The sequence below is a fragment of the Pyxicephalus adspersus genome, chromosome 6 (assembly GCF_032062135.1).
Source record: "Pyxicephalus adspersus chromosome 6, UCB_Pads_2.0, whole genome shotgun sequence".
Classification (NCBI taxonomy): Eukaryota; Metazoa; Chordata; class Amphibia; order Anura; family Pyxicephalidae; genus Pyxicephalus; species Pyxicephalus adspersus.
This window is the reverse complement of record NC_092863.1, coordinates 4,709,202-4,727,424: the sequence shown is the minus strand read 5'-3', so window position 1 is coordinate 4,727,424 and position 18,223 is coordinate 4,709,202. Positions and strand designations below refer to the sequence as shown.

The 18,223-nt window shown below is 39.3% G+C and overlaps 2 protein-coding genes across 12 annotated transcripts in view; one reads left to right on the top strand and one right to left on the bottom strand.

Annotated features, from left to right (window-relative positions):
* AURKA (aurora kinase A) overlaps positions 1–6,261 on the top strand; it is a 28,660-nt gene extending 22,399 nt beyond the window's left edge. For both annotated transcript variants that reach the window (XM_072414214.1, XM_072414212.1), the window contains exons 2-9: positions 1,494–1,554; positions 2,295–2,592; positions 2,670–2,757; positions 3,029–3,220; positions 4,137–4,275; positions 4,359–4,507; positions 5,079–5,253; positions 5,432–6,261. In XM_072414214.1, coding sequence (XP_072270315.1) covers positions 1,498–1,554; positions 2,295–2,592; positions 2,670–2,757; positions 3,029–3,220; positions 4,137–4,275; positions 4,359–4,507; positions 5,079–5,253; positions 5,432–5,611 — 1,278 coding nt within the window. In that variant the 5' untranslated portion in view covers positions 1,494–1,497 and the 3' untranslated portion in view covers positions 5,612–6,261. The remainder of the gene's footprint in view (positions 1–1,493; positions 1,555–2,294; positions 2,593–2,669; positions 2,758–3,028; positions 3,221–4,136; positions 4,276–4,358; positions 4,508–5,078; positions 5,254–5,431) is intronic.
* A 6,183-nt stretch (positions 6,262–12,444) lies between these two features.
* The window catches only part of BCAS1 (brain enriched myelin associated protein 1), a 43,994-nt gene continuing 38,215 nt past the window's right edge, over positions 12,445–18,223 (bottom strand). For 9 of the 10 annotated variants that reach the window (XM_072414196.1, XM_072414198.1, XM_072414200.1 and 6 more), the window contains 4 exons: positions 17,343–17,486; positions 16,394–16,453; positions 15,176–15,475; positions 12,445–14,410 (listed from right to left, as the gene is read on the bottom strand). In XM_072414196.1, the coding sequence (XP_072270297.1) occupies positions 14,336–14,410; positions 15,176–15,475; positions 16,394–16,453; positions 17,343–17,486 (579 nt within the window). In that variant the 3' untranslated portion in view covers positions 12,445–14,335. The remainder of the gene's footprint in view (positions 14,411–15,175; positions 15,476–16,393; positions 16,454–17,342; positions 17,487–18,223) is intronic. The other variant, XM_072414199.1, reaches the window with a different exon arrangement.

Below are 18,223 nucleotides of genomic sequence, written 5' to 3'. Positions count from 1 at the left end.
TTTAGTGGTGTAGGTTAGGGAATAAATTTGGCAATCTCACTGCATGTGTGAGATTGGCAAAATTTTCTCCATGAAAAGGCACCTTCTGCACATGCCTGAGATGCCTGTGCATGCACTGTAGGAGTGCCCAAGAGCCTCTCGATTTGTTTTGACATAGACTCCCAGTAGGCTTTGCACTCCCATTTATTTTCTATCGCCTAGGTGACTGAGAATTAGCGGGCAGTGCTGCACCCTTTTAAATAGTGTTGCATTAAAAAAACACAGAATTTTTACTCTACATAAAAGGTTTGTCTACCCTTTTATGTAAAGTGAAATTTCTGAGCTTACGTACGCTTCAAAGAACCCACAGCAACCTCCGCATGAGCGCTGGTTGGAAAGTGCTGTTTGAAGGGCAATAGGGACCCCTGCATGGGTTGGGCCCAGGAGCTAGCAGTTATCAGTGAACATATGAATTCCATAAATGAGGTGTTCTAACATGGAAATCTTGGAGAACAATAGTGGAAGGGGTTAGAGTCCATCACCTGCAGTCTTTGCTTTGACAGGAATGCTGTGTTCTTTCACCTGTCATTTTGTTTTTTCAAAGTGAGCTGGCTTATGAGGCAGGTGGTGGCATCTGAATTGGCACCTAAAACAGATGGGTTATTACTGCCAAGTGCAGAGCGGTGCACCCAACTAAAAGTGTGTGTGCATTTCTTTAGTTAATTATGTACAATGGCTTTTTGTGATTTACTCAATGGGAATGGCATGACCTGGTGGTTGTGTGGTCATGTTATGCTGTGATGGAATTGAATACTGGGCTGGCTACTATGGGGGCTAAAGTTCTTTTGTACTGTGTGCCTTAACCTTGTAGTTTGGCTACCCGGAGATTAATACAAGATACCTTTTCTGCCCTCTTGCTGAAATTACCTGGCAGTATTACTTTCTTGAACAAGCATGCAGGCACATAAGTCAGAATTCTTTTTCTGGGCCAATAAATGAACCTTTGGGGTTTATTTTTTGTTATTTAAATGCTTACTCTTGGTGTATATTCCACACATGATGGCACAAAAAAATGTTTGCTTTGGGTAACAACTCTGCACGGCAAATGAGACAATGGTTTCCAGCCTGAGTCATAAAGCCTCCCTGACCATGACAACATAAACCTTTACTTTGACCACTGCTGTTCAAATACTTCCTGAATCACATGATCTCTTTATCTGTATCATTGTTTCAGGTGTGACTGCATCTACTGATACCATGACATCAGATTTATATCCAGGCTGTTGGGATTTATATTGCGGTCAGCAGTGGCACCTTACAACATAGCTCAGTATTCTAAAATGTGAGCCTTATTAAGAACCTCATGTTGCAGAATAAAGCTTGTAATGTCCACTGAATGGCTAATATGTGGGGACAGGATCAGTTGCTAATGATAACACTGTTGACTTCCTCTGTCCATATACTTGTGTTTCTCTCCTTGGTGTCATAACAGTACATGTTTTTTTTTAATATAGAAATATGGAACCCTATACAGCTAAGAAGAATCAACCTGTGGTGTCTGCTACCAATGTGAAGGTAAAATCTGGCTACTATACTTTTTTTATTTTTAAGTCATTGTTTGCTGGGCTGGTCAGATGTGCCAGACCTTTGACTATGACATGCTGTAATGGAGCAGTACCACCTAAGACCTACCCCTTTCTGTACTATGCTAAAATAAAACTTTCCTATGTACTTAAAAAGGAAGTAAACCCAAAACTAACTAAAAACCCAAAAAAATCACTTGCCTTCAATTCCGCAGACCAGTCTACCTGGCAGGAGGTTTCTTCCATTGAGTCCTGCGTTGCCCCAGTATCTGCCTTTCAGCGGCCCAACGGGAATGCTACCTGCCGCCATCTTCTCTAATTTCCCTGTTTCTCCTAGTCACCTTATGCACTGCACAGGTGCAAGATCGGGTGACTTGGATTTGGGGAAAAAACATGCCGATCTCACTGCGCATGCATGCAATTTTTTTCCCTATCGATGAAAGCATTTTCTGTGCATGCCTGAAATTCTCAGGCATGTGCAGAAGGAGCAGCTAAGAGCCTGCTGTGATGTGCGACGTAGGTATCCCGGGAGGCTCTAATCATTCTTCATCGACTAGACAATAGAGAATAAAGGGGCCGGTGCTGCACCCTTTTTAAAAAAGGTGTTACTACTAAAAATTTGTTTTGTTTTTAACTGTAGCAGACATTCTTATAAATATAAATACCACATAGTCATATTGGCTACCATAGGAACTATTTACAGGTCTGTTGATAGCAGTATTGTCCCTTTAGAGTTTACCTACCATGGCTGATGGCCCCAAACGGATCCCCGTGATGCAAAATCAGCAGCAGAGGCAGAATGCCCAGGTGAAGCCATCCACTACAGCCCTAGCTGCCAAGCGAGTACCTTGTTCATCCAATGTTCCTCAGAGAGTACTTTCTCAGAAACCTGCTGTAACCAATCAGAAACAAGTTAATCCTACAGCAGCCAATCAAGCTCAGCCTAAGACTGTACCACAAGTTCCACCACCATCCCGCTCACAGCCAGCTAACGAAAACAAAGACCCAGCTTTATCCAATAGTTCTACAGGTAAGTGTCTAAAGCATCTGGAAAGTCATAGTTGGTGTCTTCCTATGCATAGTTGCTCATACCCACTTCTTTTTCAGCTGCACCCCCTGCAGATAAAGTTGTTGCCCAACCAAGCCAACCAGTGTCCTCTACAGCCACTACTACAACCAAGGAAGACAGTAAAAAGTGAGTTTTTTTAATGCTTTAAAATTAATAATTATTAGCACTTGTACTGTGGAAGGTGTGCTTAAGACAAGGGCAAAGGACTAGTGTCCATTACTTCTGTGAGCCCATTGCAACTGATCTCTAGCAACTATTGGCTTGCTGTGCCTTGTACTGCTTTTTTGCCATTGCTTGTTCATGTTCAGCAGCCATCTCTGTAATATAGCAAACCTTTGGCTTTTATTTTATTGGTAAATCACATGATTGTATTCTTTTAACTTGCTTGTTTTTGCAGAAAGCAGTGGTGTCTGGAGGACTTTGAGATTGGTCGTCCTCTAGGAAAAGGAAAGTTTGGCAATGTTTACCTGGCCCGGGAGAAGCAGAGTAAATTTATCTTGGCTTTAAAGGTTCTCTTTAAATCACAGCTGGAAAAAGCTAATGTGGAGCATCAACTGCGCAGGGAGGTGGAGATCCAGTCACACTTAAGGTTTGTTTTTTGGCTTCTATAGCTATCCATATACAGAGGAATGTTCATAAAGCTTTGTCATGACAGCCAACAATAAGGGAACATAGGAGGAATAAAAAAATGGCATCATGAGTAATTTTTTAAAGCTTAACTTCTCTATTAGTTTTGTGACACTTTACTTATTGTCTTTAATAGACCCCCCTTAAAGTGACTTGGGTAACTTTTTTGATGGTAAATCTGCTTTGTGTGAAGCAGTACCTGAAGGCTTTCTCCATAGATAAGGTTCTGTGGACCTATTAAAGCAGATAATAAAACCACCTGTATTTTCAGGACAGGCTTCCAAGCACAATTCATCTAATGTCACAGGGCCCTAAATTTTTAAAGCTATCATGAAAGTGACTGTCATGGGGCAGTAAAGGTCTGGTCAGGAACACAGAATTTGTGGCTGCTATTCAAACCATGTTCTCGGGTTTGCCTTCCTCATGTAATGGAGGTGAAGCATCTAAGCAGCCTTACTTGGTGAATTGATCATAACGTTCAAAAGTCTAGCCAGGTAAAACCATGGCTCCTCTTTAGGTTGACTATGGGTTTGGGGAGCATTATTACCCATTAACAGGAAGGGAAACTTTAAAATTCTGCCAAGGATGCTGGTAAGTTCCATTACATTTGTTTCTGGGTGACAATTTATCTCTAGGCATTAGAGGTTCTTGTCGGCATCCTAGTCCTGTGTAGAGAGAAATCTTGTGTTCTAGAACCTCGATAACCCAACTCCTTATAAAGTTTAAACCTTAAACTGTCTTTAGTAATGTAATCATTTTCAATTTCACAACATGGTCAGCTGTACTTGTGTACAGGAAAATCCCCATGGGACTTAAATGGCAAAATAAGTTTGTTAATCTTGTAGTGGTACTGTGACCTTCTCTGATATTTTTCTCAGACATCCAAACATACTTCGGCTCTATGGTTACTTTCATGATGCCACCAGAGTCTACCTTATTCTGGACTATGCTCCTCGAGGGGAGCTCTTTCGGGAGCTGCAGCGGTGTACACGGTTTGATGACCAGCGGACAGCTACTGTAAGTGGACTGCGCTGCAAATCTAATGTCTTCATGTGGGGGTAATTCTACATTGTCGCCAACACTTATGCTCTTCCCCACAGTACATCACAGAACTGGCTGACGCTCTGTTGTATTGCCATGCCAAGAAGGTGATACATCGGGACATCAAGCCTGAAAATCTGCTTCTCGGTGCAAATGGGGAACTAAAGATAGCAGATTTTGGCTGGTCTGTGCATGCCCCATCATCACGGTGAGTCCATAGTGGTCATTGTAAGTCATGTACTAGACTTTAATAAATACTATCTACACTTGCATGGTTCACTACTTTATTGTCCATGCTCCTACAAAATCATTTTTTTCCTAAAAACTTTTAGTAAAAATGTATCTTTTTTTTTTTTTTTTTTTTTTTTTTTTGGGACACTCTTACTTGTCTGACAGACCATGCAATGTAATAATCCAAATACGGTATAGGACGGGTGCAGGGAAACTTCAGGTACACACTTGCCCACTGCCTTTTTTCCCACTTGCTGTGCCCATTATTGGGTATTTGCACAGTCCCTGCATCTCAATTTTCTATATTTTGTTCAGCTGTGCAGCTAACAAATGACATGAATCAAATGAGCAGAATTATAAAGTTTAGTAGAAGCTGTTGAAATTTGTGCTCAGATAAGTGGCTTTATTTTGTCTGTTTAAAAAAAAAAAAAAAAAAAAGAGTGATCTGAGTTTTGATCACTTTGCAAACAGACAGTTTTAAACATTCTTTTTGAATTTGTGTAGTGCTTGGTCTTGTTTGATAACTGAATTTGACTTTGTTGTTTCAGGAGGACCACTTTGTGTGGGACACTGGACTATTTACCTCCAGAGATGATAGAGGGGAGAATGCATGATGAGAAGGTTGACCTGTGGAGCCTTGGTGTCCTCTGCTATGAATTTTTGGTTGGCAAACCCCCATTTGAGACAGACACACATCAGGAGACCTATCGCAGGATTTCAAAGGTAAAGAGTTTTTGGGTTGAGTCTATATAAATGATATTGGGTTGAGTCTATATAAATCAGTTAAAATGTCCTGTGGAAAGATGAGTTTAAAGTGCTTGAGTTCTTTGAAGGCCATTATAACCTGCAACTTTGGCTGTGGAGAATACTTCAGATAATGTGTTGTCTGTTTGACTTCTAGGTTGAGTTCCAGTTTCCCACTTATGTGTCAGAGGGTGCAAGGGATCTCATCTCCAAACTGTTGAAGCATAACCCTGACCAGAGGCTTCCTTTGAAAGATGTCCTTGAACACCCTTGGGTGGTCCAAAACTCTACCAAACGCCCTAGTAGGCCTGTGGGCAGCACAGCAAAAGCCCCATGAAGGAACTCCTGAGACCTATGTTCACTGACACTGCTTCCTGCATCGGGTCTGCTCATACCTCGCCACAAAACAAGCATTTTATCATTTGTTACCTGAGCATTCTTGCCTTTGTCTTTAAAACTGGACATGAAATGTGTTCAATCCAGGAAGTGTTTATTTACTAATCCTTTCTTTTTATCTTCAGGAAGGAGTGCATCTCCTTAGATCTTCAATTATTTATGGCCCTCATCTTTCACAAAACAGCTGTGCTGTTCTGACACTAGCTAAAGTGCTAATTATACAATGCCCATTGCTGCATGCTGTGGTCCAAAAATCCAAAATAGTGTTTGTGTAGGAAGGAGCTTTACTGTAGAACTACTTTTATGTCCAGTAAACGATGTGTTCTGAAGCAGGCAGTAGCCTAGGCTCTACTGAGAAGTTGTCAAGTGCAGAACTGTTGGGGGGACTTAAGGGTTAGGATGACCAGTGCAATAAGTGATACGAATGCCTTGACGTATTTATTTGGCTGCTAATGCAGTCACTGAACAGCTGCTTGAATATGTGAATGGGTCATCCGATCTTAATATCTTGTAAATGTTTCTTATAAGTGTTTGTCTTTTAAATTGTTTTATAAAAGTTTCAATATCTTAAATAAAAAAAAATAAAAATTTTCAATTATTACTAGTAGTTTGTTGACCAGGAAGCTGCATGGCTTTGCAGATGCACTAATCAATAATGGGGTGATAGTATATAGATCCTTATTACTTATTGACAATTGTCACATAATGTGGAATTTAACTACCCATAATGTGAGTGCATAGCAATGCTGTTCGGGGCTCATTTTGACCAGGTAATTCAATCTTCACCTGGTCATCTCTGGATGCAGAGCCTTCAACACTCCTAATCAACCTGGTCAGAATCCTTTGACTCCCACGCATGCACAAGAGAAATGCTTTGTTCAAGCACAGATTTGTGTTAAATTTTGTTGCACTTTGGCATACTAATTTGACAAAATTACCTGGCAGGCTCAAATTGTGTTCACAAAAACAATTGTGCCAGGTCTTTGTATCATGGCAATTGGCGGGTTTTTGCATGAGGCTGTGATTGTTTCAGAATGGTCCATGGTCCAGTAATCAAAATATATACAACATCTCACCTACACCACTGAGTATATCTAGCAGGATTCCAGAATTAATAGTACATACCATTATATGCAACAACTCCAGCGTTTTACTAGTTGGTTGTAACCTTACAACCCAGTACCACATTCCTGATTTATGGGTCAGAATCTTTTCACTGTAATGGTAAAAGTGAACACTTAAATCTGGCACCTAAAAGGGATGCTATAACAGCTGCATTGTGCTGAATATGTAATAAAGGGCAGAAAGTGTAAGATCGTTCCCAAACAGTGCCTGTACTCCCAAAACCTTAAGAGGGTATAATTTGGGAAGGTTTTGGTCGTAAAGACCCTGTTTTGCTGGAGTTTAGGAAAAGCAGCCCAAGTTAAACTGGCCTCCTTTGTCCTAAGCAAAAGAGAAAATGAGTCTCAGGAAAATGTATAATTAGACGTTTAATACTGAAAACATTAACAGCCAGTGTTTTTTCAAATCTTGCGTGGGTGTGATCTAAACAAAAACCCTGGTGCTCAAAAAAAAAAAGTGTAAGTGTAAACACACCACACAAAATGTGCACTGGGATACTATTGTGATCCCTCTAAAGAAGAAGGGCCACCCAGGTTCCCCAGACCCCCTGGTGCACAATGTTCCTGACAGTCTGGCTACTAAGGCCACCCAGCCAAAGCTGGAATGGGCTTACCAGGTTACATTCTCTTTTGACATGGCCAAAGCCTACCCACCAGGTACTAGTCTGGGAGCTCTCCGAAGAAGTAACTCCCAGTAACGAAGTGTGTGTGACCATTAGGCCAAAGCACTCCCCAATTATTCAGAGCTAACCCATAAGGGAATAGCACCCTCCGAAGTCAATGGTAAACACCACACCAGTGACAAGAACATAAAAAAAAGTAAATAGGTGTTCAGTGCATAACACACTTATCAGCTAATGTTATTGTGGTGGCTTATTAACGTTAGCTTGTGTTCTGTAACTAATGTTAGTTTGCCCAAGCTAACTCGCATTAGCCTGTATTTCCATTCAGAAGCATGCCCAACCTAATGTGTACTATAATGATCACAGATTACCTCAATGTATTAAGTTGCTAATGTCAGTGCATTCAAGTTAGCCTTCATTTGCTTGCACCAGAACACCCAAACTATTGTGTACCATGGGTGAGCATTGGCTAACACGTTCACATGCGTAGTAGCTAATGTTAATGTGCACAAACTAACTTTCGTTTGCATAGTCACTTTTTCAGGACACCAAGGCTTTTTTCTGGCTGTGGGCTCTGGTCTTTCACCACCCCTTATTCCCTGACAACATCCTTTGCATGTTCAAGTACTGGGAACATATTTTCTGGGAAGGTTCAACCTGCTTTCTGAGGCTGATCAAAGGCTGTAGGTGAAGAGTGACACTAGATTGGCATCTGGCTGTGTATTTTAACTGAGTTAAGGCCTTTCTATTGACTCTGAAAAAGAATGCTATGCTCTGGGAACAATACCCTTTTAGCAGCCCTGTTCTGCTGCATGACCCATTCTGAAGCATATAAACTGATATCACCTAAAACCAAGAACTTTTTCAGTAATGTTCAGTAAGCTTTTTTGTATATCATATCTTGTATAGGACCACATTTACATTATGGACTGGTGCAATGCTGGGGTTAATAGTTACTTTACAACAAAGGCCTCACTGGTGGAGCCTTCTTTAGGTCTTCACCATAGTGAGCCATACATAGTGGTCTACATAAAAATGGCTGCTGGAGACACACAGAATTGATCTCTTGTAATGCAGGTTTGTTGGGCAAAGCTTCTCTCCCATGTCTGTCTTTGTTGCAGACGGAAACTGGAGCTTCATAGAGATGGGTTGTTAGTGCCATGGTTGTGTTGGAGAGTTATGGCTGCATCCCTTTGTTGGGGTGCCAGAGGTGGTGGACTCTGGAGAACACTGACACATCATGTCTAAGATTTTATGTATGTACTGTTAGTTGCTGACATTGTGTGATCTTTCCAAAGTAACATTTACAAATGTGTTGTTTATTTTGGTTATTGTGTTGTCTATTTTCCAAATTTACCATAATGTTTACCAAATAGTACTGGTAATATACACCTTCTGATGGATCATTGTGCAGCTTTATTCAAGAAACAGGTCTTGAGCGTGTAGCATCGACCAGCACAAGGTTACTATGGGTGAGTGCACTCCAGAAGAGGTTGTGCAGCCGATAAGAAACACTAATTATATGCTTCACCTTAATATATAACAATGATTTATTATGTAATAACACTTTTTTCTATTCTTTACAACTGTGAGACTGTTGTATACATACAAGTACCAGCAAACCCTTCCTGGTGTCTTCAGCTGTCATAGGCAAGTAAGGTTTTTTTTTTCTAAAACACAGGAGAGGGGTCACCAAGAACTGTAAGAAATCTTTAGATGGTTTATCTTTTCCAAATCAGTCATATGATGAGGTCTGGGTTTTGGTGTATCCTTTTATGGTCTCATTGGCAGAGATGTCTAGAGAATGGCTACTGTTTAGCGTCAAAACAAAAAATATATTCTGCTCTAAAGTCTGTGAATGCTTATATACCAGTAATTATTATATAGTAATGTATTTACCAGTACCTACCTAAAGGGTCATTTTATTTCACATTAGGCACAACCTTAGATTATACACCTAATGGGCAGTCATTAAAGAGGACCTTTTACGTCACATGAAATTAACTGCCCATGTATCTGTTACCTTAGGTGCTTTGGTATTTTATATATTAAACTTAAAAGCTTAGAGGTTCCAGTGTTGTCCTCTCTCTGAATATTCTCCTACTATAGACATGTTCCATGCTGCCATTTACTTTCTTGCATATCTTTCTTGTCCTGGCCTCCATGTTGCCTGACTCTACACATGCCCTTCCAGTGCTGGAGCCTGAAAAATGCATTTATTAAGAAATTGCAATCAAAAATCGGACCTTTGCAAGAGACAAAGAGGAGGGAATGTTTGCTGGATCCCCAAAGTATTCTTTTCTGCACCACTGGAGAGAAATCATGAATTCTGGCACACTGTACCATTTTGAAAGGTGAAAATACATTTTCATGACACAGTTGTGAATTTTATAAGTTAATTGAAATTTGTGTGTCCATTTTAAAGATTTATACGTAACTTTTTCTATTAATATTTTACTATTTTTTTAGGATCACTCAACAACCCAAACTAATTTAAGCAGAAAAACACAGTGTGGAGTATGACATCTAGTAGTGCAGCTTTCCCAGAGGCTGCTGACAACAATATCAGGTAGAAATGTGTGATACTCCTGGTAACAAACATTGCAACCTCTTGAACATTCATACATTTTTAGGAATTCACACATTGTTATTGCAGCTCCAGTAGGGCTTGAAGAATGCTTCCGCAGGACAGCAGCCTGATGCCAGTTTTTCTGTTCTGTGGAACCTTCTCTATGTATTGAAGGTGGAGTGGAGGTGAGCAAAATTCAACACCTATTTAATTAGACTGAAGGTAGGGTGCACTGGTAGGAATCTTCTGACTAAGAGAATGAATGTGTATTGATGCTTTATTCAGTTATAACTGTTATGGTTAATCTGGATTTTGATTAATAAAGAATTATACATAATAATGCATATCATTATACTACCAAATACCTACACATCATGCCCTTTTTCCTCACATACTCTGCATTATTCTTATTATTTTTACTGCTAATATTTGCACTTCTCTCTGGTAAATCTCACCCTTTTCATGCATACCTTTTGTATATCTTTCCTGCACACGCACTGCATATCCTCCTATTCCCTTCACAGGCCAGACATAACATCCTCCATAACTTTCACACTTCACTACTGCACATACTACCCACCACCTTGCCCATTGAGCCTTCTCTCCATATCATACTGCTTCATCCATACCCTCCACACACCTTTATGCACATACTTCCCCCCTTATTAACCATCATACTTCTCCACTGCATACACTACCCATCAAAACATTATTACCATCTGCCTAATATTGCTTAGGTCCCCCTCAAGTCACAAAAAACTTTTGAAAAAGTTTTACAAAAAAGAGTTCGCAAGACCTCTAAAAATGTCCTGTAGTATTTGGCACCAAAACATTACCATCAAATCCTTTACATCACACTGCCACTTCTTCCATAGTGTATGCAGTTGTCATCTCTTTCTCAAGAAAATTGCACACACACAAACACAGCCATCTGCCAACCAAAAAGAAAATTTGTTTCATCACACAGGGTTATCTTCTGTTGTTCCAAGCTCCATTTCCTACTTCACATGTCCTTTATAGGTGTGTTTATTGGTGGATGGGGGACAGCAAGGGTGGTCTATGTCTACACAGACCTATAGTCCTTCTCTTTCCAGTGTAAATGACATGCACGCATGCACCCAGCCATCCACGTGATCTAAAAAAAAAAAAAAAAAAAAAAAAAACATCAGACAAGGCATTTTTTCTCAAAACACACATGCGCACCAATCTATACCCTCACCAATACATCTCACCCCCATTCCCCTCCCTAGCTCTTGCCACCTCTCTTACCTATCCCAACTTTACTACTTGCTGCACTGATTTTTGAACTTATGTAATGTAATGACATAATATAATTTATAGGAGGTTAAAAGGAAATGGCTGCTGTGTTCATGTTTTTGTACAGTGTTGATACTCTGGCTGGCAAGTTGATGGAAGGAGGTCTTTTCTAAGACATAGGAAACAGGCTCAATTAGCAGAAAATGAGGTTGCTCCAAACTATTAACCCTCAAATGATCTGTCAAGTCACAGCACCAGCCCATATATCTATTCATCATATCAATATCTTTTATTATGCATGCAACAGAAAGAATGAGACTTCATCTTGCAGTGGGACTTGGGTGGTTTGTAGAAAAATAGGAATAAAGGCTCTGAATGGTTCAGATTATCTGTTTCCAGTAATATTGATATAACTAAAGGTGGAGTGTCGCTTTAAATGTAACTACACAGATTCTGTTTGTAAGAGGAGAGATGTCCTGAGCCAGTCCTCTTATGTTTTTGGGTGACCGTGTATAAATTTTGATCCCAGAAGTACAGATCTCAGCACCACATTTTATTATTTATGTAAAATTGTGTCTTTTTCTTGCTCTGTTTAATCGTGTTTACTTCCTTTACCTATATCCTAAACAGTCTAGATCACCTGATCTCTGGTTTACAAAAGCATTATGATTGTTTAAACTCATTAAAGACTGCATATTGTTTATCAGACACAGTCTGGTAGTTAGGTGTAGTTAATTTATTACAAAAGAATCAGCACTGTACAATCACTATGCACCTATTCTAAGTAGAAAGAAGAACCTGTATATAAGCAGTGCTTTTTAAAACTTTTTTAACACCAGGAATGAATATTTGTGTGTTCCGCTTCCCTGTAATAGTGATGTGATGACTGGCCTAATAGTCAATCAATGGATCACAGTTGATCTCATCACCAGCTACAAATGTGCTATGAGCTGCTCCTCTGCAAAGGAGTGCAGAAAAGGTGAGCATAAGGGGTTGGGTGACTCCTTGTGCAAGGTGACATCTTCTCTAAGGTTTGAAGGGAGCAGTATATTAAAAGAATAGGGGAGAGTCCAAAATTTAGGCATTAAAAGAGACTTCTATTTGATATAACCGCTCAGTAGATTATGAGATTGATAACTAGTTTGCTGATTAGGAGCATAGTGCATTCTGATAAATAAGATGGATGAAGGAAGCAGTGACAACATTTAGGAATACAATGAATTTATTTAATAATTTCTTTACATCAAATTAAACTTCATTTCAAGTTGCTGTAAAGCACAGCAAATTCATGTATAATTTCTGGTACAGGAATAAAAGAAAAGAACACCATGTTAAAACAAATTGCACATAACATATGGTTATTATAATGATGTCAGAAGCTGGTTCATTATGAGATCTATACGGTTTTAGTGTTAAGTCAACAAACAGCAGCTTATGTTAGACTTGGTATCCTATGCAATAAAAGAAAATTTCCCTAGTTATTGTACAATAATTTAAGGCTTGAATAATATCACCCCCTGCTCGCTTTCTTATGAAATGTCGTTAAAAATCATTCCATTAATTATAAATCTATAATATCTAAACCGTATTTAAGCTTCTGCTAATATAGCATCCTCTAAACATATAACATTCTGGTTCTTTCTTAACATGCTGAGCCTTCCTAGATATATTTTTGGGCTTTCTGTTCAATATTTATGTTGATTTGTTTTGTGTCCATCCCCCAGGTTGCTGCATTGCACTTTTTGTGGAACTGTCGCAAACCTGGACAATTATTCGTACATATAAGAAAAATAACATACAGGTTAGTGAAAGTCTACTGTGGTCTTGCTCTTGCCTTACACAAGTCAACAGTTGACCTAACAGTCAACATTTGCCTTTATTTTCAGCTGACTTGTAACTGTTGTCTGCAGATTGTTTTTACACACAAAACCACATACTGTACTTAAGTATTTTATGATTCTATGATCAGTTTAAATTGTCCATCTTTGTGACCTTTCACTTAAAGCATACTAAAATGACACAAAGGCAATATTGACCGGTAGGTCACAAAGGAAAAAGGCAAAAGAGTTGCTTATTCAGGACATGTCTACACCCTCACTCTTCTACACATTTGTAAGTCAAATGCTTCTGGATACCTTACTTCATTCAGGGCTCTGGCAGTTCTAGGAGGCAGTAAGTGAGCGTGGCTAGGTAAGTATGCACGCCTGGGTAGGGATTGAGGTACAAGTTGACACTTATATTTTGTCACATTTTATTTATTCTACAAATTAATGATGGACAAATTGGTCCTTTAGCACACTTGTCATAAAAGGATATTATGTGGAATTGCTGAGCTCCAAAACATGTTCCCTGGCTGAGATTTTTAAGCTTTGACTTCAGTTCCTTCTAAGTATGATGCCTGGGACAAGCAATTAGGAGTTCCAACTCTAAAGCACCTTTTGAGGTATGTTAATCAGAAATGCTTTGGAAAAGCTTGATAAAAGCAACATTCTTTATTTAGGATTGGTGTTGATGACTTAAGATTAAATAATGTGTGCTTTTCTTAGACATTGTAATAACAACCCTCCAAAGTCCTTCATTTTTTCATTATTTTTTTTATTAATTTGCACATTCCTTCCGCATGCTGCAATTCCCAGATAATACAAAATTCTGCATAATATGTCATTTATTTATTAGTCCCATGCACAAACCTGAAAGGCACTAAAAATAGTTTTTAATGTTTGTGCACAGTGTCCATACTCTAGGCAGCCACATGCTGGAGAGCTAGAGATTTCTATTGCACCAAGGTGCCTAAAGTGTCATGGGGTTACTTGGATTTCTTTCTGTGGCATATATTTAAGTGTCATTGTAATGGAGCCTTCAGTGAGACTCTATCCATGTGTATGTGGTGACTTTATCACACTCACTAATAATATCTGGTTTATCTCAGTTTTTTTTTTTTTGGTTAAAATCATATTTTATTGTGATCTGGTGGTGCTGAAAATGTGTCTGTATTGTATTTAACTAACTCTGTACAAATACACCTGAAATATACAGTAGAGGAATCCACCCTATCCGCCCACAAAAGATTGCGTAGTCTTGGTGTCATGTTGCCTTTACTTGGCTTTCTCTGCAGGCAAGATGGAGACGGGATCTGTCTGGACTTCTGCATCGCATAGCCGCTTGGGACCCTGAATCAAATGAACAAGAAGAGATTAAGATTTGGCAGAGGTCAGTGATGAGGGTGAGATCATATATGTGATTCTACGCCTAGTAGAGTGCTTTGTGTCCCATTCTACTAAACTGTATGCTCCCAGTGTAAATATAAAGGACAACTGCTCTTCTGAATCTCATGGAAAGGATTGACTATAAAGCTCTATGGAGCTTTTTACCATTGGCTGAGTGATATGCTGAACCACCAATTGGAGCAAGGTTTGTGATCTCAAGTCTATCCTTTGTAAAGGTTTTTATCCCCAGTCAATACATTTTTAAGCCCTGATGACAAGTCCACCTTTTTACCAAGCAGAAACCGAACTCCAGCATAATACCAGTAATTGTGCCTGAAGAAAACTGCTGGTTCTAAACCAAGGAACAGGTTGGGGACAGAAATAAAGTGCAGGGAGCATAACAAAGACTTTTATCTACAAGGGGCAGAGGGAGAACTAAGAAAAAATAAAAAATAAACTGACATTTAGGATCCCGACATAAAGAGTAAAACTTTCTTACTCTACTAGACAATGTCCATCCAATAGGTTGGACATAAAGAGAATTCCCACAAACAGGGATAATTTCATTGATCAACCACAATATAATTTCGTATTCCTCCTTCAGTAGTTTGTCAGTTTAAATCCCCAAATGAGGGATGAAATTAAAAATGTGCTTAAACCATCACACAATAGCAGTTAGGACTATTGACAACACCATCTTGTCCCCAATGGACCCACAATGGTACTCACAATGGCTTTGAAGAAACTACCCAGAGATTGCCTCTTCTCTACTCTCTTCATCTGGCCCTCTTTTGAAGAATCGGCTCCGTTATGCACCGGTCCTACCTCTACAGCTTGTGCCTGTGAGGAGGCTGCAGCCTCTGGGATCTCTCTGCTCTCCAGCTTGTTCAGCTTCTCGGTCGAGGCCCTCTTCTCTTTTAGGCTTTCCTTACTTTTCTGTGGTGGAGGTGGGGGAGGAGGTTCCACCACAGCTGTGACCACAGTCTTCTCTGACTTCCCAACCTCCACGCCATCGGTGATGTCAAGGGTCTACAAAGAAAAAAGGATAACGTGTCCTTTTGCTTATGTGGCATTTAAATGGATACATAGCAAACACTTCTTTTTTTTGTTTGTTGTTAGCCTAGGAGAGAGTTAAAACCCTGAAAACCTAAACTTGGATGAGCCTTCCTGTCATGAAGAGTCAACAGGGAATGAGAGGAAATCTAAGAAATGTTAGAAGAAAGCGAAGTTGTCCTTGGAACAGGTGTCCCCTTTGGAAGAGGTACCCTCACCTAATACTCTGGATTTTCTCTTGGCCACAATGGTTACCAGGACCAGTAGAGAGGATAAGTGTTCCCAGCAAGGACATGGACAACTACAAAAACCTGATAGTGTCAGCCCCTTCCCCATTCTTCCCTATATCGTACCCTTTAGGTATATATAAATGTCTATATTTAAGAGCCTTTTTGACATGTCAGTAATCCATGTTTGTTTCAACCTTCTTTTGAGTTTTAAAAACCTTCTGTCGACTCTAGGAATGTAATCACCTTATCAAGCATTTTGTTTTATAATTACTATTTTCATAGTAGTACCTAATTTTATTTTCAAACTGTGTGTTTTCCAGGGCTTACTCAAATATGCTCTTGCACAGTTGTATAGGCTTCTCTTTTGTAATGAAATTGCATACTCTGACTTTAGTGCACAAACTAAACTCCTCAAAACGTACTTTAAATGCTGCAGCAAGGCAGCCCACCTCAAATAGAGAAAGCACTGACTTGCCTTATCTTGGTTAAAGTAAGATTTGGTCCTGAAGCAGTCCATAGCTAATCCTTTCTTTACTGGTTGTGATTTTTTTTTTTAAATTTACAAACAATGTGCTAAACATCTTTTCTTATTGTAGACATGAGTTTACAGTAAGTAGAGCGAGGTTCCCACCACCACACCGCACCAACATTTCTGTCAACTTACAGGCGACATTTTGCCGTTAATCTCCTCTGACGTGTCAATATTGGGGTCACCCATCACTGACTACAATAACAAACAAGCATTTCTGCTGTTAACATTACTGGATTAAAAGAAGGTTAGTGAAAAATGTACAATGCATATTGAAAAAATTATGGTTTGGATGCTTTTGCAGGCTTTTAAAGCAATAGTCAACCCACATTTGTTCTTTCACTGTGGCATTAACACTCAATACCCTTTTCTCTCTTTGAGGTCTATTTATAAAGCTGTGAATCTGCCAATTAGAGAAACAGTCTCTGGTGGAAAATCCTCCATGTCCCTATTTTGGTAAATATCAGATTCATTGCTGTATAAATAAAGCCCTTAGAGTCTCTAGTTGGTTCACATTACACCTGTAATATGTGTTTGTCAGGCTAGTTTACAGAACAAGCAAGCATAGATAAGGTCTTCATACCAGCAGCTCATGCTTGGCTGTAGCTTGGATTTCCATTGATGTTGAAAGCCAGACAGTGGCTGATCAGCCAATCAGCATCAAACCCAAAACATTTTATAGTTCTTGAATGTTAATAACTTACGGCATCTGCTTGGACATGTAGGTGAATTGATCCTCCAAAAGATCTTGATCCTTTCAGCATTAAGATGGACATGTTCAGATTTGGACGCATCACAGAATGTTTGGAACCTATGCTAGGTATTTCCTAATAAAGGAAACATTTCCCTTCACTTTCTGTCCTGGTTTTTGTGGTGCTCACTGGGTTAGGAAGTAAGGGCCACTCTTATTACCAATGGACAAACAATAAAAACTAACAGAGGTTGTAACCTCTCCCTTATCTGTCCAAAAGTTAAAACATTTTTTTTTAATTGGTCAGTATACATCATATATTATTAATATAATGATTTTTGTTCACAGTAGTTGGAACAGAAGGATGAAGATAATGTTTAAACTCCTTCTTACCAGCTGTTTGAAGAACATCATGATTTTGGGTTTGGAGTTTTTGCCCTCTTCTGCCTTTTTTCCTTGCTGAGATTTGCCTTCTGTGACTGGGCTGGTCTTGGCCCCGCTGTCTGGTTTGGCGGTCTGTGAATCTGGTTCTGAGGACTAGGGGGGACAAGCAAGGTAATGAATTATTTTAAATGTTCACAAATGCTAAGCAATCCTTAGGGAGGTGAAGAAGACACAACCAAATGCTGGAATATAAATATGAGTTAAGCATCCAAAGAGGTGATGCATCCACTGATTTGTTTGTAATATCTTCAATACTTACACCTACCAGATTTTATTTTGTGATGAGAGATTTTTAAGTCCAAAGCAAAGAAAGAAAATATCAGAAGAGAGTAGCTGGAAAAAAGCTGAGCCAATACCCCATCTTACAGCAATTTATAGCTGAGAATGCGAATGATTGATGGGTCATAGAGCTTCATTCTAAGGAAGTAAGTTCCCAGAGTCGGTACTTTGCCATTAGCGTGTTCTGATGCTTTAACAAAATTATATAAACTTGCCACCAAACGTTCAGCCCCAAAATCAACATTTTATCGAAAAAATAAAACCTGATTTACAGATTTATCAGGTGCTTTGTGATAAAAGAGTGAACCATGACTAGAAGAAGCATCTACCCTATACATGGTGCATTGTATCTATTTTGGAAATTTGTGATGATGCTGTATACAATCACAGATGAAAGCTGAATTGAAACCTTCACAAACCCAAATCTTCACTTTGCTGTGCACATGTGTGCTAGGAAACTATGCAATCTAAAAGCTATGAAAACGTCCTTGTTCCCTGTACAAAGCCATACAAGATATTACAATTTTAAAACATTCCTTGTAGTACACAGG